Here is a 26,766-nt window from a genome sequence, read left to right on the forward strand (position 1 = left end):
GCGTATAATATACAATATTAACTGTAATACTTATAAAGTTGTAAGTGACTGATATTTGTTTAAATTAAAGACTCAAATGGAGGAGCTGATACCTCAGTAGAATCAAAAAGGGTCCAGAGTGCCGGCTTCAGTTTTATAGACTCTTGAACTTAATTTTCTAATTTCACCGAAATAGAATCAGGCTCTGGTAAAATGATCTATTTAATGAAAGTCTTAACTTATTATTTTACAGTGGGAGATTTAATAATTGCTTTTAAATGAGATGGATAAGGGCTTTTTAATGGGTCTACAGTGCTGTTAGAATCTGTGAAGAAAATATGAGTGAAAAGCTCTTGATTTTAGCCCTCCTGGGAAAAAGAGCAATCCATCTGTTGTTTCAACCAGTCTCTCCTAGTAAAGTCCATTTTGTCAAGGAAGTTTTAGGTCCATAGTTCTGTTGGATCCCTAGAATTACAACACATTTTTGAGTTCTCTAAATGGAGATGTTTATATCCTGCTGGGAATATATCTTACTAAAATGCATGAGCTGTCTAAAACCATAACATTGTCTCCCTTGGACAATACTGGCTATGTACTAGTTGCTTCTTATTCACAAGTTTCCCTGTTGTTTCAATGACAACAAGCACTGCAGTTTCATCCCCAACATGTCCCAGTACAATTGATTACATCAGAACGATCTTGACTCACTTAGACACTGGTCCTACATACTACAGTCTCCTAGGATGAAGCACAACTGAAATGGCAACTCATTGATGGTGATGATTTTTACCAGCCCCTTTCACAGGATGGCCTTTCCCTGATCTCATCCCTGACCTCTGTGGAAACCTACTAGCTCCCCCAAAGACAGTCTACATGAGCTATATGTTGTTAGGAGGCAACCCCTCAGAGTAAACAGTTGCTTTTATTAAGCAGGCCCTAGTTTTTAAAGGGCATTTGTTGAACACCTTACTCAACAAACACACCATTCTGCACAACCTACATCCCTGCTCCAGGCTGTTTGAAAACTGGTGGCAAATGAGCGTCTTTTCTTGGGGTCAGTAGAATGAGCTTCTTCCTTCCTTTTCCTGGCTCAGCCTTTGTTCCATATGCAGTTGTTTAGTAGGGAAGCAATTTCAGTTGCAGAGTAGAAAGAATGCGGAAAGCTGAGGGTAGCCAAAAGGAAAAAGAATGAGGGCATGCATACTTATTACTCTATGTGTGTTCTTTGTTTATCAGTGTTCTGTGAGTGTAGGGTTTTCTTTTTACATTTCCTGTCATTAGATGATTCTTGGCCTAAGGCTGAGTTAAATTTTCATAGCTCCCTGGGCGTACTCTATCTTTGTACTCAGTACTCTGTACTGGGTTTGTGTTATTCAGACAAGTGAGTTGCTTCAACCCCTTAATAAGAAACCTGGGATTTCAGAACCTACATTTTGTAGTGCTGCTGCCTGATGTATATTTTAAATGTCTTTAACAAGGATATTGACACTATTATAATTATTAGCAATGATATAAACACCCTTGTATTGTAAGCTATAATTGTACTTCCAGAACCAAATTCAATCTTTACCATTAAAGAAAGCACCTGGAAAGTATAACAGAGAAAACGTGGTCTTAGGGGTCTTAGGTTTCCAACTGAACTGAGTTCAAATCCATATCTGCCACATATGAGCAGGTCTTGGACAAGTTACTTCATCTCTCCTAGTCTGAATTTGTTCACCTATAAAATGAAGAGAGTATTGTCTCTACTGAGTTGTTAAAAGGGTTAAATTCTAAAGTATATGCAAAATACTTAAGTCTCTGTCTGCCAGGTGTTCCATTGATGTTTTGAGGCAGTGGCTGTGAATCACGCTGTAAGGAGCAACACGATTTCATATGAAAGTTCTGGAAAATTCATGAAAGGTGAAAGGGAGAATATCTGAGACACACCCCAACCAATCCTGTAACCTTGATTTTCTCAGAGCCTCACTTTCCTCATCTATAAAGTAGTAAATATAACGCTGTCACTCTGATGTCTTTCCCAACGCTAAATTAATTTCCTTCTACCGTGAGATATGAGTGGAGGACATGACATGGGATTTGCTTCCCCTATCAGGCCTGCCTGGTTGCAATCCAGAGCGCTGTCCTGGCAGTAGTTATGGTGTCTGTTGTATTTGCTCCACCTCTCACAACTGCATAAATGCCAGGACAGTTAGTTAGCAAGGAATGGATGTAACATGTTAACCAGTATTTCTGCTTCTCTTCCCTATTACTATCAGCACAATTTCAGTCATCTTCCTCCTCTTATCAAAGCTACAACCAGAACACAGTTTTGAAAATGTACCAGCAAATTGAAGAATAAAATGCCTACTACAGTTGTCATTAACCCAGTTTTGCCTGTGTATTACTTATTGTTAAATACATAGTAACTTTTATTTCGCCATGTTGCTTCAGTTTTTATGCCTTGATACTCAGAGAATTGCTCTTGCATAGAATGGAACCACATCCAACAATTTGAGAAAATATTTGCATGGATACTTATGAGATTAATTAGTTATGTCATAATTAAACAAATCAAGTTGAATAACTTCTTGCAGGTTTCTTTTAATTGCACTGAGGATCAAATCTCAACATTTACAAAAAAAACAAACTATTTTATATCTCTGAAAACATCTAGAATTTGAGAACGGACCATCTGCTACATCTATCCTAAATTGAAAGCTTGGATTAATGATTTGACTGCTTCACGTGGCTAGGTGATATCTGTTACAGTTGATATGTCACAGTTGATCCATTTCTCCCTTAGTGTTCTGTAATAAATATACAGAAATTTAACAATAGGTAAATATTTAGGGTATATAAAATACAATTATACTAATTGCTTCCAATTGCTTTCTCTACAGATGAGTTTTAAAAACAAGGTTAAATAATTAAAAAAACTAGTAACTCTCCTGAGTTTAATCATAACAGCTAACTTTGATATGCAGTATTTAAACATTCTGTGTAGGTTGCTCTTTCATTTCTTTCATAACATTTATTAAATAATTTATATGAGTTAAAAATCAGGTTAGAGAAAAAGGTGACGCTGGGATCTTCAGGTGATCTTTTTCACTTGTTCAGGGACAAGTAGAGCAAACTCTTTAGGTGCTTGCTACAACTAAAACTTATCTTAAGGTTTGTATGTTGTTTCTGTTTGTGTGTTTTCATCAATAGGAATAGTTTTTTTGAACAGAAGTACATTTAAGGATATTAGGGGAAAATAAATCTAGAGATTTATGTAGAAAGGCCTAGAGTGTCTAAGGATTTTAAGGGTTTTTTTTAATAGGTAAAGGAAATCATGAATGATATTCCTAAGATCAACGAGTTAAATTTTCCACTTAGGAAAATACTTCTAAAGCCAATGTGAACAACAGGCTTAAGTTAAAGAGAAGACCAGGTATGAGTTATTGAAGCAGTCCAATCAAATGATAAAAACTGGGAGGGCATTTGGGATTGTAATAGAGGCCGGGGGCAAAGTTAGAACACATTGCAGATATATGGTCAAAAGTAATAGGTTAAAAAAAAAAAAAAGTAATAGGTTACACTTAGTATGTCAAAAACAGTTACAGTCAACTCAGTTTTCAAGATTGTGGAACTGAGTAGAGATAGTTATGCCATTACTTTTTATTTTTATACTTTATTTTATTTTCCTTTTTTCTCTAATGGCTAGTTTATTGATACACTAGTCAATACATTTGACAGTGATAAACCAGTTGTACTAGGTATGAATATTGAAAAATAAAAATCTGTCTATAGAATTATACTTCGATTAACTATAACATAGTAGCCTTTGAAGTCAGAAATATTTAGGTCCTTGGCACTAACTAGGAGCTTTTGGCTTTGGGCAATTTGCTTGACTTTTCTGAGCCTCAGCTTTCTGTCTATAGAATAGGAGTGGTAGTAGCATTTACTTAAGGGGTTATCGTGAGGATTGAAGTATAGCATACGCATAACATATTAATACTTAGTGCAGTTCCTGGAACACAATAACATTTAGAGAGTTTCCATTATATGCAACAAACATATTAAGCAAACACCTAATTTTATTTTTCCACTTATGGATAATAGAGTGTATCACTAACTATGAAGATTAAAAGGAGATACTGGAGGCTTTAAGAAAGAGTTTGGCATAAAATCATGCACTGGTGAGAGATAAATATACAGAAAGTGAGAAAAGCACCTGGAACAAAAATAATTGGGTTGCGTCCCAAATGCATTTATTGCATGTATGTTATATACTGGATATTGTATCTGGACCTGTGGGAGAAATAGAAATGGTTAAGATGATCTTTGCTATCAAAAAGTGTCAAACTAATAAATATATTTTCAAATTGCTGACAAAATGCTTCAACTCAGGGAATTCTTAAGCCCTGAATTCTTAAGTCTTTACCCAGTTGTAAAATGTCAATCCCTCACTCTCACACGCTGGCTGAGTATTTCCTAGTCTGCCTTCTACACCTTCCCATCTTGATTTTTCTCCCAATAATAACCCTGGTATATTTGGGCCTTGATGGATTAGAAAGAATAGAATTTATAGGATAGTATATATTTGAAACCATTCCAAATTTTTGGTTATTTTGTTATCATTAGTTTTATTGATTTTATTTTATTTTAATCTACAACATTAAATATATAACCATATGCTATTATACTTTAAAATAATCTCATTTGAGATTTATTAAGTGAAACAGTATATTCCTGCTCAGAAGCTTTTTCTATTTATTCTGTTTCACGAATTCTTACCATCCTACCTGAATCAGTTTTCTTTGTTGCTAGATTTCCTACAAAGAGGTAATTGAGTGAAATTGTGCTATTTTGTTTCTTCTTTTTTTGCTATTCCAGTGTCCATACTTCAAATATATAAGGAGGACTTACAATGTAAAAGACACTATTTTAAGCACTATGTGATGCAGTGTTGTGTTGGATCTTATAGTCTAGCAGGGAAGAAGAGATACTTGTAATTCTGCCTGCACATATACCTTCATTAAGAGAACTCCCTTTGGAAATTTTCTTTCAAAATAAAGATGCAAGTAAGCAGTCATTAAAAACTGACATTGTTAATGAAAATTATATATGCATAGTTGTTCCCAAAATCTTTATTGAGTTTTTGAGGAGAAATAACTTTTAGAGCATATGGTGTGTGCCTCAGTAACAGCTCACAGCAGTTCTAGTGACAGCACTGAAACATAGGCAAGACAACGTCCTACTCTGTGAAAGTAGGACGGATTCCTGCTAAGTACAAAATGTAGTTGGATACAGACTCTTGATCACAAGATATACTGAAAATCACGATAAAAATAATCTGCTTAAAATTCTTCTAATCCATTATTTGTATTTCATAATTACTAAAATAACTTGGAGTAGCATTGTTTGTTATTCTTGCCATTTATCGTCTTACTGAAAAACATGTTTCTAATTTTCTCTTTACTGAGACTTAATAAATGTTAGTTTTAGGTAAAGACAAGTACAACTAATAAATTATGCGCCTCTGAGGTAGTAAAAGTAATTTCATTTGCCAAAACTAAGCTTTAAAAATCCAATGTGAAATTCACACTTTCACTTTAACTCTTTATCTTTAACAGAAGTTTCTCCATGGCAGTTTTAGGAGACTATCAAGGAGCTCTCTGAAATTTGAAGTAATGAACAATAAATTGCCATACAAAATAAGCATAAACAATGAGACATTTAAAGTGCACAGTTTTCTTCTGAAAGTATTTTAATATAAAAAAATATGTATTTGAAATCTCAGGAAGTTAGCCATGCTACATATTAATTTATATACTTTGGTTCAGTGACCTTTACATCAATGTTCAATTTAATATAATTAGTTAATGATATAAATTAGACAGCAGAATTGAAATGGAAATGGTGAAAGAAAGCCTCTAATTTAAGTTACTGCCTACCTCATTTGATCAGTTCTTTTGCCCAGTAGCCAACAGTATTGTACACATAGCAGGTACTCAGTCCATACTTGCTGGTAAATGAATTAAAGTCATTTCTTTGTGAATGGTTTTAGCTAGTACCTTAATCTATAATAGTTCAATGATTCCTTTTTTCTTTTAAAGATCACTTATTAATCAGCTGTGTATACAAGTTTGTTAGAAAGTGTGAAAATTAGACAATCTTTTGTGTGATATAAAACTTATAAGATCCTATTATATAAAATGATCCTATTATATAAAAGACTCTTATGATCCTATTATGGTCATATGATCCTGTTAAAATGTGTTAGACCATGTGATCTCCTGCTGCAATCCCTCCAGTAACTGTTCTTCTCTACCTTAAAACCATAATGCTTTATTGACTGTCTAGTACATGTTACAGGATCAGCCCCCATCCACACACCACCAAAGATCCTATCTCTCTAGTCCTCCCTCGGTCCTGCTCGGGACCCCTGCTTTTCCTCACTAGCTCCTACAGCAAATCCTCTACAACAGGACCATCTTAATACCTCAGGATATTCGCACCACCTGTTTGATCTGGAATGTTCTTTCTCCAAATATGTACGAAGCTGTCTCCCTCATCTCATTTAAATCTTTATTCAAAGAACCAATTCTCATTTCCTAGTCCTCAGATTTAAAACTATAAGCACCCCTCCCCCATATATAAACCTTTCCTTCTTTATTTTTTTAGGCAACATTTAATACCTTCAGACACTGTACTTTTATCCTGTTTATTTTGGATTTTTTCTTATTCCCTTCATTAGAAGATAAGCCTCCTGGTGGAAGGAGTTTTGCATATATCAGTAACATTTTTACCACACCACTGAGAACAGAGCCCAGTACAAAGTGGATGTATGCATGATGAACATTTGCTGAATATGAGAAAATCTTCATCCCAAGACTGCCAAAATAAATTAAAGTAATGATAGAATGACGACATTTATTTTCATTCACTTTGAATCTACTTGGATGAATACTAGAGTTATTTCTTTAGTATTAGCAGGGATTTAAACACCAAGAAACCAGATGGTCAGATATAGTAATGAAAGGCATATAGAAATGTGTTTTTGGGTTTGTGCCAACTTGGCAACAACATCTGAGCAGCTTCCCAAGTTTGTATTCTTTACAGATTCTCTGTGTTATCTCCCTAAATAGTCTGTGCCTGTTCCTTCAGGAAAAAAAAATGAAAAAGCAGTTTTCAAAATTTTAAACATCATTTGATGTATCTGTCTTTGAGCTTACAGCCAGTTCGATTTTTGAACACTCATTCAATTGCCTGACCCTACTTTTTTCATTAGTGTTTCGATTGCTATGCATATAAATGATCTCATTCTATTTAAAGGTCACAGTCTTCAAAAACCAATGCTAATGCTGCTAGATGATAGCAGTAGAAAATAAGATACTTAAATTTCAAGATATTCTGCTAAATCATGAGATAAGGAAAATGTATAGATTGAGGACATTATCCACTTACAGAAATGTTTGGTACTTTGGACAGCATAGAATTTTAGAAAAGATTGGAAAATCTTTTGCTAATAAGAAAAAAATGGGTTAACCAGGAAAGGCATTGAAGGTTAATTCCTCAGTGAATCTGAAACACTGAAGCAGCTGCCTTTTGGCTCTGAAGAAGTTTGGGGTTTGCAGCATTTTAAGCTGTGTGTAATGACAGGAAATGTAAGAGAAAGGAAGTTTCTGCCACCAATAATGTAAAGAAGTTGGAGGAAAAAGTTGACATCATCAGTAAAACTTCAGTCATGAATAGGATGACATCATCTCATGGAAATCATTTAAGAACTAGGGAAATCTTTATTCTATTCTTATGTCTATGATAAGTTTTTATTTTTTTTAAAGTAAGATAATCTATTTTTAAAGGCTTGCTTTCTGAAGGCAGTAATTTGCCAATGTTGCCTGACACAGGAAAATTACAGCAAAATATCTAAGACCCCAAAAACAGAGGGTTAGATTTGGAAAAATGCAATGAAATTCTAGTTTCTTGGACCAATAAAGAGGTGGGCAAATTAAGATAATGAAAAAACCCATCTAACCTCAAACAAGTACTTCTTTTTACTTATTCCTTTTTTTCTTTTACTATTTTATTTCTTTTACATCCTATGTGTCCAAGGGTGCGTTAAGTGCTTTACGTCAATTTATTATTACGTTTAGGCAGCAATGCTGAACAGTTGATCTTATATGGAGGAAATTAAGGTGTAGTGATGTCAGATAATAAAACTAAGCTATTTTTTGATTGCTGAGCAAGGGAGAGCTACAACACTGGAGAAAATTCTGAAAATTTTCCTGAGATCTGAAAAAAGAAGGACCAAGGAGAAATGTATTCCTTATTAAGAGGGATGTCATGCATTAAGTTCACTTCTTCCTTTTGGTTGTCTATTTTTCTGGTTTTCATCATGAAATCACAAGCACCAATTTCAAGGAGGTCCTATGTGGGTTATCATGCTTGGGATGTGGCAGATTTTTCCTTAAAAAGAGAAAATATGTTTCTTGCCCCAAATCACTCAGGTGGTGAGTGGAGGTATTGAAATATGAAACAAAATCATTTTATTCTGGAGTCCTTGTTTTTGTTGGTTGTTTGGTTAGTTGTTGTTGTTTTCCTGCTCCCACATCAAACCCTTGGCTTGAAATAATTGTTTTAAAATATAATCTTATTGTAAAGGAAGATTCAGAGAAAAAAATTTCAGCAATTATAGTCTTTGTTCACATTTTATTACCTGGTTTCTCAAAAAACAAAACAAAAAAAAGTGAAAAGCAAACAACGACAATTTTAAAAAACACCCACCAAAAAACAATGAACCATGTAATGATTTGTTAAATGCAAATGGAAACATTTAAGTTAATATGGTTTTAAGGCCCATTCGTCAAAGACCATTTGGAATTCTTCCTAACAAATCAAGAGGTTGGTATTATAGATGAAGAATTTGAGGCACAGAGAACTTAATAAATTGCCCACTGTCACACAGTTGGAAAGTGTTGGATCTGAGAGTTGATCTAGGTAGTCTGACTTCAAAACCATGCTCTGTCATCTGTTATGTTTCCAAACACAGTGCTGACTACAAAAGGGTACAGGAAGAAAAGCAACTATAAGTAACTTTGATTTTAATCACAATGCTTGTGAATGTTTACCATATAAATTTCCTATAACTTTGCATATAGCATTAACTCCTGCGTTCCCCATAGACCTTCTTACATGTTGAAGATTATTGACAAGTGTTGGTCACTCATCCAGCTGAGGGTGGATTACTTCTCTTTTGATACGCCATCCTGAGGAATCCTATTAGTAAGAATAGGTGCCCAGCTCAAGGCAACTTATTTGGATATACTAGTCTGGCTTCTGGCCTCATTTGTGTATTTTGAAACCTTGGCTTCATTCATTGTGGCAATTTGCTTTTTGAAAGTACTTCTGCTAATTGATGCTCTTCTTTATATATTCATATTATTCACAGTTTTTAGTTTTGTGGTTCAATCCTCTAGTAGAATTTACAATATTCTGTGGTGGAGGTGATTCATTAAATATGGAAGGAAATGAAGTCTTTTTACCGCCACCAGTATAAACATCTGAAGTGCCCTTCTGAGAATTAATAAGCAAAACAAGACTAAGTTAAGTTTAACCAAAAATGTCAGATTAAGTTGTAGACAGAGTCTTGGAACCATTAATAAATAAAGTGATGTTTTTGGTTTTGTTTTATATTAGCTTGAGGTTATGTTAGGTACAAAAGCATACACAGTACATATACTTAAAGGGCATGCGATCTAATCTGCAAAAATTTACTTTCTCCTAATGATACCCCTGTATGTCTGATTCCCTTTTAGGTTTATTCAAAACAGTACAATAATAAAATTAGTTGTTCTCTACCACCTTATCCCAATATTTTTACATAGGAAAAATAGACTTTTTGTATCCAAAATATCAGTTTATGGAATTAATTTTATTCTCTTCTGCCAGGATTCTGTAAAAATTTAGGAGCATTAATCTGCCAAGTTTTATTTTTTCCTTATTTTTAGTTTCATGTCAGTTACGTTAAACTGGGTAATAAAAAGAGTGCCCTTCAAGGGCTTCCTATGAGGCCTATAGCCCTTGCAGTCTCTTGATCTGGACAGATGCGGCTTTATCTCAGTTTCTTCTCTGTAGGTTTCCTAGTCCCTTCAAATGGCCTACTGGATAGTATCCAGCACAGCTCCAGGGGCCTTCTCTTCCATGAGGTCTACAGCTATTTCCTAGGCAACATTTATGTATTATTGTCCCTGCAGTCACAAGGAGGGTTGGCCAAGCCCAGTACAATACCATTTTCTTGTCTTTGTCCCGAGTACCTGTAGCCTTGTCCTCAGTTTCCCAGGCAGGAGTCAGACCCTGGCCCACTGTCCTCATTTACTTGGAGAAAGCAAGCTCTCCTAGTAGCTCCTGTGAAATCCTCTCATTAACTTGAGGATAGAAGTGGCTCCCATCACCATTTCCCCAAGTGGACATGGAGATTCCCAAAGTAGCAATGGTTCTTTGCATGTAAATGTCGACGCTTTTATAGTCCTGCAATGAGTAAGAGTGAGCATGGATCGTGAAGTAGATTTCTTTGAAAATCTGCATAGGAAGATTTAGAATTTCACTTTAGAATTTTATATCCATTCGTCTTGGTGTTAGGGTGAAACTTTCACGTCAACCACTTTCTCCAATTGTCGAAAACAATGTTCAGACAAAGAAGGGAGATGAGAGAAATACCTTTCTTTCTGAGTATTCATGCTGTGTTCATGACTCTCCATTGGCATCTTCACATAATTGTCTGATTTAATCATCATAACAACTTTACGGGATTGGGAATATTATACTCAATTTACAGAGGAGGAAATTAAGTTTCAAAGAGTAAACATGTTAAGGCCACATAGATACTGTGGAAATAGAGATGTCTGAGTGAAAAGCTCCTGGTTTTCCTGCTCCATTATTTCAGGTAAGACATACAAATCTACTCACCAGTGTCAACCTAGGACTGACTGCCCGATTTACTTCTCAAATAGTTACCTTCCTTTTGTAGACTTGGATTTAAGAATGTTTGAGGTCATGTCTCCTACTAATGATTTTGAGCATAGCACAGAATCTTAACATTGGCTGAGTCTTAAAATATATGTTTAAATTTTTTTTCCAGACAATAGATTTTGAAGGTTTCAAGCTATTTATGAAGACATTCCTGGAAGCCGAGCTTCCTGATGATTTCACAACACACCTTTTCATGTCATTTAGCAACAAGTTTCCTCATTCTAGTCCAATGGTAAAAAGTAAGCCTGCTCTCCTCTCAGGTGGTAAGTTTAATTATTTACTTTAAAAATGTATGTAATGCAAAAACCTCAAAGGGAAAAATCATTATAAGTTCTCTGTAAGCTGAGATGATTTGTTTAAAAATTACCTTTATTGCAGGATTTATCCTTTCATACTAAGACTGTGCAACTAAACATTAGAGAAAATATGCTTTATCATTATTCATCACTTGTCATTTCAATGTCTTAGAAGTCTATGTTTAGGTAATAATTTTAAGAGATACTTCCATCAAATATAGGAAAGTGCTCTTTTAAATGACTGGAATATATATATACGTATATATATATATACGTATATATATATATAAATATATGTAGTCACAAGGAAGTTATGTAAAAACTAGTATTTAATGTCATTTGTTCAAATTACCAATATACTTTCACATTTTTAGATTTATAAACTCAGAACAGAGTTTAGAGTTTTCTCTTAGATACTTAATTCAGTTTGTCACCATAGAGATGGTTGGTTCTCTCATTAGGTGTAGCTTTTTAGAGATGCCTAATGCATTACTACCTGTCACTAATTGTAGCACTCTCCACACAGTCAGGAAAATAGAAATCTCACTATATTACTTTAGAAAATGTGCAATAGGAAGCTGGTTAAACAGTGTTGGAGAGTTGAAAAAGTGAAGATGAGCACTGAGACACACTGAGGTAGAACCACAGGAAGCAGATGCCTCCCCTGGGTTGGAGTCTTCAAAACCCAGAAGCTTGGAAGGAGGACCTCTAGGAGCTGGGAGGCAGAGTTGGGGGGGTGGGTGTTGCCTGGCAGGTCTCACTGTCAGACTCCTGTGGAGGGGATCCTTCCTGATTGGCTCTGATAGCTCAGGAGCTCAGGGAGGAGTGTGCAGCCCTGGAAATCAGACCTCTTACAGCATCACCATGGTCTGTGCAGGACTGAATTGCGGGAGCTCACTGCGCCTTCTTGGTGTGGCAGTAAGCTGCCGCGAGACTAGAGCGCCTTGCTACTGGCACCAGATGCTGGGACGGTGAGATGCTGGAGAGATCTAACAGATAAGTGCAGGTAGACCAGCAGGAACTTGTCCCTTCTCCCTCTTCCCTTCTCTTGTCTCTCTAGTGCCCCCTGTGAACCCAACAGGTTTCCATCTGGCAATGGAGAAATATAGTCTACAGCAGTGTTTCCAAAACTCTTTGATCTCAGGACTCTTTTAGGCTCTTGAAAGTTATTGAGGACCCCAAAATGCTCTTGTTTATATGGGTGATATTTATTTCTATTTACCATATTAAAGATGACACATTCTAGAAATTACAATGATCGTCCCCTCAGATGTTGACAAAAATAACATCTTTATGAAAAATGACTATTTTCAAAAACAAAATTAGTGAGAAGATTGACATTATTTCACACTGTTGCAAATGACTAACATCCAACTTCATAGAAGACAGCTGAATAACCACATCCGCTGCTGTGTTGCCATATCATGTCAGGTAGCCCCTTGAAAAGTCCACTGTACACCCATGAGAGAATGAGAGTGAAAAAAGCAAATGATATCTCAGAGTCATCACTGATAGCATTTTGACCTTACAGATCCCCTGAGAGGGGATTAAGTATCCCGTGGGAGCCTTTGGTCGAGACTTCCCGTCCTAGCGTCGCAACATAGAATATCGAAGTGTGGGTAAAGAGGTGAGGAGAATTTTACTAATTAGCACTCTAATAAATAAAAAGCTTAAAACATATAATTAAGAAACAGGTGATTGAGCCAGAAACAAAACTTGGGCAATCTGATGAAGAGTCCACACTATTAAGCCTTACGTTGTGCTGCTTCCCTTTCTGTTAATGGAGTAAAATATTTTTCCTCGAGCAATCACATGTTGGTCCAAGGTTTTTAAAACAGATGATCCCTTCAAAATATAGAGCAATTAATATGCTTATAAGCTTTACCCATCAAATTTTTTTTGTTCCTGAAATGATTCCCCTTACACCATGAACTGAGAGGACTCCCCACACTTGCTGTTTTCTCTGAATGAGTTCCGTTTAGTTTGTCCTAAAGTGTGGTTTCAGAGCTTACAAGGGTTCTGGGCTGAAAATTTTTATATGAGACAGGGTTTTACTTGGATCTAGAAATGAAAACTTCTGTGTTCTCCATTTCATGCTATAAATGGATTGCATATTCCTTAGAAATAACAAAGTTGTCCCTTATTTAAATTTACATGAAGCAATACTGTCCTTGGGAAACACTGTCTTCTTCAAGAAGACAAATACTGTCTTGAGGAAGAAGGGGGAACATTTTTTGATATGTTGTCTCTCTGAGTCAACAGACTCAGACTAATTATGTCACACTTGGAGGAAAGAGACAATCTAATTACTTTGGTAGTTTTATAAGAAATTCAAACCTCAAACCCTCCTTTCTTCAGATAGCACATAGTAAGTACTACATAGAAGATACCAAATTTACAAGGAGTAGAGATCAAACCGTGTTTCAAAATGGGAAAAAAAAATAAGGAATAACAAATTGTACTTCTTTTGGGACAATCACACATCCTGCATAGACCTACTTGAAAGGAATTGTAAGATAGGCTGCATAACCCTCATGGAGCAATAATAAATTAAACTGTGATGCCTTTTCAAAGCATGGCCCCCACGTTTTGACATAGGTGCATAGTGTCCTTTGTAGGACTGTTTCTCATCCTGTGTATTTTCAGAATTACCTTTGATAGTGGTTTTTATTCTGGGAAATAAGGAACCCTGGACAGTAATAAAATTTTCAAGGCCTGGGGTAGCCTTGACTCAGAAACTGAAAGATAAATAGATTTTTATTCCTAGAAACTTGCTTTGCAATAATCTAAGTTATCTACGGAAGAAGTATTTGTGGTTGAAAAAAATTACAAATTAATTTTGAATAAAGAGGTGCTATATAATCTGCTTTGTTTATCTGCTCTTAGAGTTCACATATTTCATTACCACATTACCATCAGGAATATGGTAGCCATTCTTGATTCTGTACATCAATTGAACAATAAAGGTTTCTCAATAAGAAGACAAACTTCTTTTTTTTTTTTTAATTTTTTATTTATTTATTTATTTTTGCTGTGTTGGGTCTTCGTTTCTGTGCGAGGGCTTTCTCGAGTTGTGGCGAGCGGGGGCCACTCTTCATCGCGGTGCGCGGAGCTCTCACTGTTGCCGCCTCTCTTGTTGCGGAGCACAGGCTCCAGACGCGCAGGCTCAGTAGCTGTGGCTCACGGGCCTAGTTTCTTCGCGGCATGTGGGATCTTCCCAGACCAAGGCTCGAACCCGTGTCCCCTGCATTGGCAGATGGATTCTCAACCGCTGCGCCACCAGGGAAGCCCGAAGACAAACTTTTTAAAAGGAAAAAAATGTTATTCTTGTTAATGAACAATGATCACATATTTGGTAAAAGTAAAGCATTTAGTTTTTATAGAATAAAACATTTAAAAATAATTATAAATAGGTATAAAAGTTATGAGTGTGTATGTAGTTGTGTTTTGTTGAACCTAATGATCCATCTGGCATTTCATGTAGTGGATTATGTATTGTTTTGGAACATTTTGTTTCCGTTAAGTGCCTCTTATCCCCTATTTAAATATAAGATGATTAATTCTGCTGTTCCCATGTTGGTCTTTTAGTTTTTAAATATATCCCCAATATACCATCTTTCCAGCTTTCTTATAACCTTTTCTGCTTCATTGTAAATCCCAAATCCCTAATCCTAAACCTCTCTGCTAGTCCAACAACCAATTTCTGATCTTACCTTCATCCCTAGAATCTATCACTTGAACTATTATCTTTACAGAAATGTTTAATTATTTGGAATCCTTTTTTTTTCCCGCAAGTGGCTCACAAACCCTCAACCATGGATCACTATTATGATCCCATATTTCAGTCCCTGCTATTTGCACACTGAACATAACCAGGGAGAAATCTCATAAATATGCATGCAGGCTGTTGTCACTACACATTCCTAACACCCAGTATTAACATGGCCTTAACACCTCTTCAGCTCTCAAAAAAATCTGTTCTGAAAAGTATTTATTCTTGATACTGTCTCCTAGATCAATCAGGTTAAACTTTTTAAACCTCCTTTAGTTTATTCATCTTTCCCCTCACTCTCAACAGATGCCATTTTTTTTCACATCATACAAAAAAACAGGTGCTGTCTAAAATAAAATGCTCAATTGTTTCCCACACAACCCAAAACGGTTTATTCAGCTCACAGAGAATGCATATTACTATATTCCAGATGGAGCCCTTCATCTGAGTGAGTGCTCCATAAGGAGTCAAACTAAGTGGATTGGAAAGTCAAATAATTATATTCTACCCAACTCTGCTTCTATTCCTATCTTCTTTCTGGTTGAAAGGAACCTGAGTAGTTATCAATTTCCCTACCCTAAAATCTTGGACCCTTCCTACCCTTCACTGCCTCACTACTTAGGTTTAGTTAATCACAAAATGCTATTACTCGTTGTAACTCCTTCTCAAACATTCTGCCTGTGTCAGTTTGATACATCATTGTTTGTGTCCTAGACTATCAATTAGCATGACTCCCAGCCAGGCCCTGCCCTCCCATCTGGAAAATGTTCTTTCTAACACAGAAGCCTGATGATATTATTCATGGGTTCCCAAGTGCAGACTTTCACAATCACCTTGTGGAATGTTTTTTAAACCTTTATTTCCCAAGTAAACATAAATCCTTGATATTTAAAGCCGATTAAAGCAGAGTTACTTTGCTTTGAGGGTGGTGCAGGAGAGGTCTGAGTACAGGGAGTCCTAGTCACTCTGCCTTCCCCCTGCCTCTGGAGACACCCCCTCCTGAAGTGACCTTACAGAGACTCCAGGGCCTGGACAGTGCAGTTAAGAAGATGATAAAATCTGAGTTCCATAGCGTTAAGCCAATGCCATGCAGCTTATAGAGTCTGCCTACCGTCCTCATTCTCTGTCTCCTTGCCCCATGCACCCAGATTCTTTTCATATCCAACTGTTTGCTGTGACTTAAAACCTGCTGTGCTTACTCAGGACTCTGGGCTTTTCTGCATGATGTACCCTCTGCCCTTATTTCACAGCAAAACCCAGCTCCTTCAGGTCTCAGCTAATGCTTCATTTTAATTCAAGAGCATATGCTGTGTACCATGCTATGGATGCAGTGATCAGTAAGATGGGATACCTAGAGAGTGTAGCTGGGAAGCAACCCTGTCACCCTTGTTAAAGTCCCACCATCTGCCTCTTGTAGATTAGCTGGGACATCCCTGCCTCTCTCCAAATCCCACCTTTGACAGTTGTCACACAGAAACTCCTGGAATTAACCCTCTTCAGCTAAATTGTTTTTCTTTTTGTGTAGGATAGCAATTAACAGCAGTTATTAATAACAATTACTTTCTCTAAGAATATGGCAATTAGAAGAGAATGTGATGTGATTTATTAACTGGTTCAGACACTCATACTATATATTCCTGTTGGGCTCCCCAGTGTCCAAAACATTGACTTTATAATAGGAACATCCTTTATTAACCATAGGTCAGTGTAAGAGTTTTTGTTATTTCTTATTAGTTGTTTTATAGCACACAAAGAGAAGATTTTCCTAGCACCGTTTAAATCAGATCATGTAGTGAATTGACAAGTCGTACCATTTAATTATTCATTTTATTATTTCCCTAATTTATGCATCCAACCATTCATTTTTAAAAACACATTATGTGCCAGGAATTCCACAAGAAAGCTGAGGATGCTTTAGAGTCAGGGAAAAAAACAGATAGGTGGTCAGTTTTACTACAATAAAACAAGTGCTGTGCTGTATGTGTCAGGAGCATGTGACTGAGATTTTAACCGTAAATTGAAATTATCCAGGTAGAGGTAGTGGGAGGGATGGGAAGGAGTGGATTAGAAGGGAGTTCCAAGAAGAGAAAGCAACATATACAATTTCTGTTTAAATCTTAAAATCATGTCCCATCAAAGGACAGTGCACAAACTTTAAGACATTCAATATTTATGCATTCAAAAATATTTATTGATCACTTACAATGTGCCAGGTACTATTCAAATTACTGGGAGTACATCAGTGAGCAAAACAGAGCTACCCCTCCCATAGTCATATACATTCTAGTGGTAAGAGAAAGACTCCTAAAAATAAAAATTTGTGGCACGTCAAATGGAATGAATGCTGTTGGCAAAAATGAATCAGATAGAAAGTGCAGGTCAAGGCTGAGGATGACTGAAAGTCCTAGGTTTCTCATGACTGACTGAAACTGGGATGAGGGTCATAAGGTCATTTTTGATGGTCCCAGAGTAGATAGTAGTCATGACCTTGGAAGTATTGGGCACAGCCTGGAGGTAGAGTTGGGGGAGCAATCCTGGCAGGATTAGAGTCCTGACTGCCTTCAGAGAGTGGAGGAAGGTAGACTTCTGGGGAGTCTTGAGAGATCTGGGGCTGTGCCTTGACTCAGTTGGGCTGGGACAGATGACATGACTGGAGGAGAGATGAGGTGGGTAGCCAGGACCCCATGGTAGAGAGTGTTGTCCATCATGCTATGTTTTGAATTTTATCCAGAAGAAATTGGAGAGCCATGAAAAGGATGTAAGCCAGAAAATAATTCCACTGTCAGTGGTGTGGAAGCTATCATGAAGACAGATGAGGCTAAAGATATATAAAAAAGTTCCAGGGCTTCCCTGGTGGCGCAGTGGTTGGGAGTCCGCCTGCCGATGCAGGGGATGCGGGTTCGTGCCCCGGTCCGGGAAGATCCCACATGCCGCGGAGCGGCTGGGCCCGTGAGCCATGGCCGCTGAGCCTGCGCGTCCGGAGCCTGTGCTCCGCGACGGGAGAGGCCACAACAGTGAGAGGCCCGCGTACCGCAAAAAAAAAAAAGTCCCAAAGATATTTAAGATTGAGAATAATAAAAACTATCTCTGAAAAACTTCAGGTACTTTATCTTGGGTCCCCTCTCATTGCTCATTTGATGTGGCAATGGTTAGTGAATTCTGTGAAGCTACAATATCAGTAATGGTGTTTAGCTCTTTTCATGTTGTCTGTACAACCAGAGAGTCATACCACAGTGGCATTTTTTAGACAGAAAAGGAGAAACAATGCCCTTTTGTCCATAAGGAAGTTAATCAAGTTAAGAACAGAAAATTGTGCAATGAAAATGAAGTACTTAAACCTTTGGGAAAATGTTCTTTTGCCAAATGACCTTACTGAGTGTTCTTGCCAGGAAACACACTTCATTAACTGTGCTGAGAAGAAAGTATTACTCTTATCAGTACTGTTTTAAGGATAGTAAAAATGTGTGTGTGTATGTGTGTGTGTGTGTGTGTGTGTGTGTAGTGTAAAGTAGCTTTATAGGCCTTTTGTGTCTAATAAGCTCCTTCAGTTTCCACCATGCAAACAAGGGCAGGCCAGGTTCCATAAAACACAAATTGAACAGAGTACAAGACTTATGTAACTATGAGATGCGGAGATTCTTGGCACACAGTAGGGCATTTCAAATATATTTGTGCTTTTATCACTGTTGATATGCTTTATTGATAATAACAATTATAGTCTGTGCAGCTTATATACCTACATACAAATGCCCTAGAAATAAAGATACAAGAACTTCTATCCATTGGCCAATAAGCATTTATGTATGTCAGCCATTACATTTTTTATGCCTCTATAGTACCAAATTCAGACTTCTAATCATTATTATTAGTAGTAGTAATCCAAAAATTATTTTACTCCAATAAATTTTTTAGCCTGAAACCCTGAAAGCCCTAAAAATCCTTCCCTGAAACCAGAGAAAACTCTGTAACTTCAAGGCTCCACTGATGATAAAATTACTGTCGGTAAAAGAAAAGTTTCTCCCAGATCTCCTCTTTAATTATTAAATGGGTTTGAATATACTGAACTTGATTATATAGGTTTCTTTATTGTTCTGTCTGAATATGCTAAGTAAAATTTTGGTTTTCAAAGTGTTCATTTTTGCTATTAAATTTATTGACCCAAAATAAAGGGGTTTTGTATTTTGAATTGCATCTTAATAATTACATATTAAATGATAGTGTTATCTTAAGATTTTTGCATAATATGTTAACAAATACTTATTTACAGTTTTTGAGATCCTCATGAGGGCAATAAGATATTTAGTACTTTACAGAGATTCAAATCAATCATAATATTATTTAATTTGTGTTATGCTCTAAAAATACTTAGTAGCAAGCTAGTAAATGAGCTATGGTATTGAGCATTTGCTTTGATCTGCTAGAAGAAAAACCCTATGAAAATGGGAGTTTTCATCTCCTTTGTTCAGTACTTTATCTCCAATGCCTGGAACCTGGTTTTACATGCCTGGAACCTGGTTTTACATGACTAATATTAAAGGACCTTAATATTTATTTAGGTTTATGTTTATAAAGGATATGTTAGTTGTATACCTATTAAAAAACACAGTTAAGAAAAATCATTCATAATCCATTTCCCATAAGAAAATGCAGGTAAATATTTGGTAAATATGTATTTTCGTGGGTGTATTAAGTGGATGGCCCAAGGACTGATCTGAATGGAAGATGAATTTAGAGCTCTCAGCCATGGCTAGGATTTCTAATTTCCTTCCAAAGGTTTATGAAATAATGTATGCACTCTCAAGAGTCTTGAAAACCAGACCCTTAAAACAAAAGGTCATTTATTGACAGGCAGGAGACAGATTTTTCTGCTTTATTTTTCTCTCTCTGGCCCCACAAAATTATACTTAAAGCATGAAATCCCACATCAGGCTGCCTTTTGAATTGTGGATGCACAACTGGTCTTTGTTTTCTCAAATGCGAAATGGAGATAAGAAGTATACGTATCTTACTGGGTATTGTGGGACTCAAAAACGTAATGCATTAGGTACCTTAGGAATGCCAACTTTTACCATTATTAATTAAACAGATCATTTTCCTGTGTTTTAGTTTGCAAACACAGGATAAAGGTCAAATTCAATATAGTTTTTTTTTTTTCCCACTAAGATGTCATACATCCTGAAAGAATACAGTCAAATTTAAGGAGTATTATTGGGATTTCTTTTTAATGTGACAAATATACAGATTTTGGTAGCATGACTTCTTTTCATATATGGTGGCTTAATTCCCATGGTTAGGTATAGTCACGAAAGAGAGTAATTCAACCAACTCTCAATTCTCTGCCTGTACACAGTGTGTCACCTGCATTATGGTTGCCACCAGCCCAATGTAACTTTGAAATCTAAATTTAAGTTAGTTAACAATCAATTAAAACAATTCAGTTCTTCTGTCAAACGCCAGCCACATTTCATGTGTTCAACAACCATATGTGGTTAATACTACTATATTGAACAAGGTGTACATAGAACGTTTCTATCATTGAAGAATATTTTACTGGACAGGACTGATAGAGCAAGTCTTCCTTTTACTGCTTTTGAAAAGAACTCAAAGTTTGGAGTTAGATGGCCTGTCTTCAACTCTGAACTCCTGGGATTGCTATGTGACCATCAGTAGTTTACTCTCTGATTTTCCACCCTTTTTTTTTAAATTTTATTTTTTAACATCTTTATTGGAATGTAATTGCTTTACAATGGTTTTCTCTCACAAATGGAATTGCAGGGTCAGTGTTGTTGGCACACAGCCAGGAGCCTTGCTCCTTTGCAGAGTTTGTTCTGCTCCTAGAACATCACCCCCAAAGACCTGCTTCAAGCCCTGTTCCTTATAATTGCTTGTTTCAGGTTTTTGCCAGTGGCCAAAAAGATGAAACCCATATGATGTTCTTAGAGGGATTTTGCTGGCCCTAGTCTCTTGTCAAGGACTGTATCCATTGCCTGTCCTCATTTTATGAGGAATCACAATCTAGTTTACCCAGGCTATCTCATCTTGCTGCAGGTTTGTGTAAGCATAAAAATTTTCTTTAAAAATTATATTATTTTAAGACAAGCATAGTTAGAAGGTTGTCTAAAAATCATGAAATGTGTGATAATATGAAGTAACTGTTGTTATTCTTGGTTATCTGTGCTACTCATCATGACTATTAATATGAATATTGGAAGTATGATATGTGACTACACTATGTGACAAATAGCTTCATAAGCCTGTTAAATTTCTGCAAATTGAACCAGTATAAAAAAATGGAAAAACCAAATTGCCAGAGTGTTTTATTGCCTTATAAGTTTAGAATTTTAATTCGTATCATTATTTCATAGTAATAATAACAATTTTGAATATTTCATTTTAATAGATGAAGGGAAACAGTGGAGATAACGCTACCGTTTTCATTATCTGGAATGCAAGTGTTTGAAAATAAAATAAACTGGAGCAGAGGCAGTAATTGAACATGTACCCAAAACTGATTTGCTAACAATTGAACCTTGAGACTAGAATTAAAAGTATCTATTAGAATAAAACTTTTTAGGTCATTGTTTTAAGAAATGGAGTGTCTGTATTGGAATACAATGAAAATCGTGTGCTTGAAGAATGTGATAATCGTAGGCAATATTCAGTTTGACTAACGCTAACTCTTTTTTGTAGTTAAAACTTTGAAGAGAATAATGTTTATATATATGTGTATATACATATATATAATCATCATAAAAACAGAAAAATGCCATCAAAGTACAAGATAATTATTCCTAATAAAACTAATAGGCTCTAGTTACTTTGCCTATTTTTCACTTTATTTTGTACTTTGTTGTACCTTGTAATATATATTATATGTGTATAGATATATATGGGTAACTTTTGTGGGGAAATATTTAAAGAAGCATAGCCTTGGGCAAGTCAGAGAACCTGCAAATTTGGATGTCAGTCACATGAGCTTCAGAGCTAAATATTGACCACTTGAGGCAAAAAAAAAAAAAAAAACCACATTGTGTTTTACCTAGCTTCATGTGCAGTTCCAATTCTAAAGAGAGTTTCACCGATGCTTGGATGGGTTAAAATGGCCTTTGTTAAAGGGAAGTAGACCTTTTCTTTAAATTATTTATTTATTTATTTATTTATTTATTTATTTATTTATTTATTTATTTATGGCTGTGTTGGGTCTTCGTTGCTGTGCGGGGGCTTCCTCTGGTTGTGGCAAGCGGGGGCTACGCTTCATTCTAGTGCGCGGACTTCTCATTGCGGTGGCTTGTTGCGGAGCATGGGATCTAGATGCATGGACTTAAGTATTTGCAGCACGTGGGCTCAGTAGTTGTGGCTCGCAGGCTCTAGAGCACAGGCTCTGTAGTTGTGGCACATGGGTTTAGTTGCTCTGGGGCATGTAGGATCTTCCCGGACCAGGGCTCGAACCCGTGTCCCCTGCATTGGCAGATGGTTTCTTAACCACTGCACCACCAGGGAAGTCCCAAGGGAAGTAGACTTTTGAACCTCTTCTTCAGAGGCTATTACTGCTAAAGAGAAGTGTAAGATTCCATTTACCATCTCGTTTCATTGAGGAGCTGCAGCCAAGAAACCAGGCTTGCTATGTCCTGTTTGCCAGTTACATGGTCTCGTGTGTGTCCTGTATAAGCCTTAGCACAAACTGCTTAAAAGGAAAAGGACTTTTCTTCTGGGAAGTGAACTTTCCTAGAGGGAGGTAAATACTGGGAAAGAGCTATAGCCAAGTTTAGGGACAGGAAAAAAAAAATTTTGAAAGGGTAGAATAGGGTATAAAAACAACCTCTCTGAAGACAGATTGAGGCCCTAGGGCCTGCTCTCAAAATATTAAGTGAAAATATAAGGAAACATTTTCACCACTTAAGAGAAAGTGGGCTGATCTAGGGTAGGGGGTTAGGAGCTGAAACAAACCTATGAGCTTTTTCAACGCAACACGTCAAGATTTAGTGGTCCAGCTCTCTAATTGTTTTGTTGTAAAGTAATTGTGGAAAAGCTCATTGACATTTTATTTTTCTTTCTCTGATGCACCCTATAAATCATTGCGAAAAGTATATGTTTTACCTCTCAAATTTAGCTGAAATTGCACTTAAGGAAATACTGATTAGTTTTTCATTGTGTGGTGTCATACATGCCCATAATTTCTTTTTAAAATAACCTTTAAATTCTTTTAAATGTTAAACTATGACACAGTTCAGTGCATGATACAACTTTTTGTTTACAACCTCTCATGAACAGAAAATGGCAAATAGTCAACTCATTTTGTCAAACAAAATAATTTTAGTATAGTAACGTTTCTTGTTCAAAAATAGTGTTAAGTTGAAATTATACATTAATGTTCATATTCAGTATGTACATTACATACAGGAAAGGCAAACAGAAATTTATGATACTCATATTTTCCAAATGTTTGTGTTTAATATTATGAAAATTGATAATGAAATACCATAACCTTTATTTTATATATACAAATGATCATAAGTGAATATATATAAGTGAAAATGTATACCTTTTGGCATTCTTTCAAATGAATGTGATGATACATGCTTTTTATTCTTGTTTTACGCTGAGTTTTTGTATGAAAGAGTTAAATCAAGCTGATTAAATCATTTCAGTACCATAAGCGGGGAGCATAGAAGAGAGGATTAGCTCATCAGGCAGGATGGGTTAGGTCATAGTTTATCCAACCATAATTCAAGGGCTGTGTTCTCCGAGTCTGGAAGTTATGGTCATGTGAAGGATCAGTGCCAAAATGTCTTTTATCATAAGTTGAAACTGCTTATTTCTGCAGCTGGCTAGGCTTTAGATGATTAGTTAGAATTAGTCAGGTATTTTCTTTTCAAAGCTCAGGATTGTCTTCTGTTCTCTGCCTTTGGTTTATAAAAGTGACTATGTTAGTTTGTATCAGATATACAGTGACACTTTTGTTAAGGGAGGAAATCCATTTATAATATGTGTATATATATATATGTATCTTTTTCAATAACTATAAACAGAAGTGGAATCAATGTGAAGCATAGAGATGTATTTGAAATAAAGAAGACTTTGGTAAAAAAATGAAAGATGTAAAGCATTGTTTTTCAAACTGTCAATTGTGGCCCATGGTGGGTAATGAATTCAGTTTAAGGGGTCTTTGACAGAATTTTAAGAATGGAATAAAAAAGAAGAGAATAGGTTAACACAGAAAACATTGGCACAGTTATGAAACCTACTAGTGTGTGTGTGTGTGTGTGTGTGTTATTTGTGCTGGATTAAGATGTAAACTGTTTTTCTTACTTTTCCTTACTATTGGCCTTGAACAAAAATAATCTATAAGCTATTAGTGTAGAATAAAAAGGATAAAGTTGCTAGTTATGAAACGCTGGGCAGTTCATCTCCCTAAGCCTGTTTCTCATCTGTAAAATGGGATTAATGCAATCTCCCCTCACAGGGTTAATGGGAGAATTAACTGAAATGATACATGTTCAAGTGCCCAGCATGGTTCCTGCCACATAGTTTACATTCAATAAATGGTACATTTTATTAGTAGTAACATTGTGACTACTAAACTCATTAACTGCTGGCTTTTTAGCATGCATTAAATTATACTCCTGGATATCTTGAAATGGCTGAAGGAAATCACAGGTGTTCAATCAAAGTTATACATGGAAAGAGATAGACCAGAGCAAGAGATGTGGTCAGGTGGAGGTGTGCTGATGAATGCCAGATGAATGACAGGCTTGTAGAACTGTATTTGGTTAAGATTATTCCCTGCATTCCAGTAACTCCTGGTTAATTAGGAATCAAGTAGCCATTCAGCCCATCAGCCATCTAACCCACATACCTTTTATATGGCCAAATAGACCTCAAAGGATAATTGGGGTTTACCGTGAGGTCTTGTCAGATACATATGATCTGGTTTCAGAGACTTCTCTGTAAGATGGAACTATTTATTGTGAAAGAGTTTCGATTTAATTATCAGATACTCTGCAGTCGTCAGCTGTTGTGAACAGATATTCAGGTTCTCTACCCTTGTCTTGGAATAGGCACAATGAATGGATGTAATAAATAAAGTATGGACCATATTAAAACCAAACTACAGTTGTATGTTCTTACCTCTCTAATTAAATCTGTCATGTTTATCCAGATTTTTGTTTATGTTCTCTTTCTCTCTTATTCATGGGCAGATTCCTTGATGGCAAAAAGGATGTCTTATTCACGGTGCTGGCAACCGTTTGACATAAATACATGTTTTTATGTATGAATGATTCCTGACCATCAATATATAAATCATATTGGGACAGACTCACATGTCTTCAGTTTTTTGTGAAAGACCATTTTTCAGTCTTCCCAGCTGATTCACAGCTGTCACTGCCTAAGGCAGAGAAAAGTGGAATAGGAAAGTAGTTCTTCATGCTTTGAAATCTGTCTACCAACTAACTCTGGGCGATAGGATTCTGGCCCAAACACCATCCAGTGAGTAGGCAGAGCAGTCCCTATGTCCCCAAATCCCAAAGGACTCTCCATTACTTAAAAGAATCATAGAATGTCTGTCTCTGTTATACTAGAGACCAGAGAATTTGGTTATTTCACGCCTCAGAAGTATACAGTTTCTCTACATGGTCTAGGCATTATCTCTCTATTTCCTTTGTTGGCTTTTGTTTGAGAGCACTGTGAATATTTTTAAGTATATGAAGACAGATCTTTTTTTCCAGGTCTGAGAATGAATAAAGGTGCCATCACCTCTCCCCGTACTTCTCCAGCAAATACGTGTTCCCCAGAAGTAATCCACCTGAAGGATATTGTCTGTTACCTGTCTCTCCTTGAAAGAGGAAGACCTGAGGATAAACTGGAGTGTATGTGTTTCTTCATTTAGTTTACTTATCACGGTTGGGGTGGGGGGATAGGACTGGATATTGACGAACTTAAAATTGTATATACTGTGGTTGTTTACATTCTTATTAAGTAAAGTGACCTTGATTAATAATTATAAAAAAATTCTCCAATTGAAAATCAGACAATTAAAAGATATTAAGAATCTATCAATTTTAGGTTATTATTGATCAAGGTCCATTTATTACTGAGTATTTCTTGAGCATGTTTATCAATTGATGGTTTTTGTTTTTGAATTTGCTCAGTTTGGTAACCAGACGATATTGAAAAGTATCCTTTGTGTTGTTTTGAAAATACACTTATTTCTAGTATGTAGGAGGTCTTCCCATTAGGCAGAAAAAGGGTTCACTATCCATAGGCAACCTGAGCCTTTCTCTCCGGAAATCTTCCTTGAAACCTTCTGCGCTAACTTTCGTTGCCGTGGGCAAATAATTTCTTAAATGCCAAGCATGAGAGTTTCATTTCTAGAAGTTGACTGAATATTATAAATAATTAAACAATAGCTTTTTTTTTCTTTTACCATGTAGCAGGCGTTTCAGATAGAGAATTTCAATCTAGTTGAAAGGAAATAAGGGCTCTCTTTAATAAAATACAGTAACTGAGCTCTCTCTGGTGGCAAACTGTACTCATTGCAAGGCAAGAAAATATTTTTCAAACCTTTACTGCAAGCCCCATCATTTAATAATCTATTCTATCTCCAAAGCCCTTGCTAAATACAGAGCTGGTGGTTTGTTCAATAAGCTGATTAACCTGATTGTATTAGATATCATTAAAATGAATTAAATTTTTTTGCTACTGAAATGATAGTAAAGATAA

General features: G+C 36.2%; 1 protein-coding gene across 6 annotated transcripts in view; it reads left to right on the forward strand.

The window, feature by feature from the left end:
- DGKB (diacylglycerol kinase beta) overlaps positions 1-26,766 on the forward strand; it is a gene marked incomplete at both ends in the record, with an annotated part of 637,756 nt that overhangs the window by 97,958 nt on the left and 513,032 nt on the right. For all 6 annotated transcript variants that reach the window (XM_082846621.1, XM_082846623.1, XM_082846625.1 and 3 more), the window contains 2 exons: positions 11,087-11,240; positions 25,773-25,913. In XM_082846621.1, the coding sequence (XP_082702747.1) occupies positions 11,087-11,240; positions 25,773-25,913 (295 nt within the window). The remainder of the gene's footprint in view (positions 1-11,086; positions 11,241-25,772; positions 25,914-26,766) is intronic.

This window comes from Leucopleurus acutus (genome assembly GCF_964270905.1).
Source record: "Leucopleurus acutus genome assembly, chromosome: 9".
Lineage (NCBI taxonomy): Eukaryota > Metazoa > Chordata > Mammalia > Artiodactyla > Delphinidae > Leucopleurus > Leucopleurus acutus.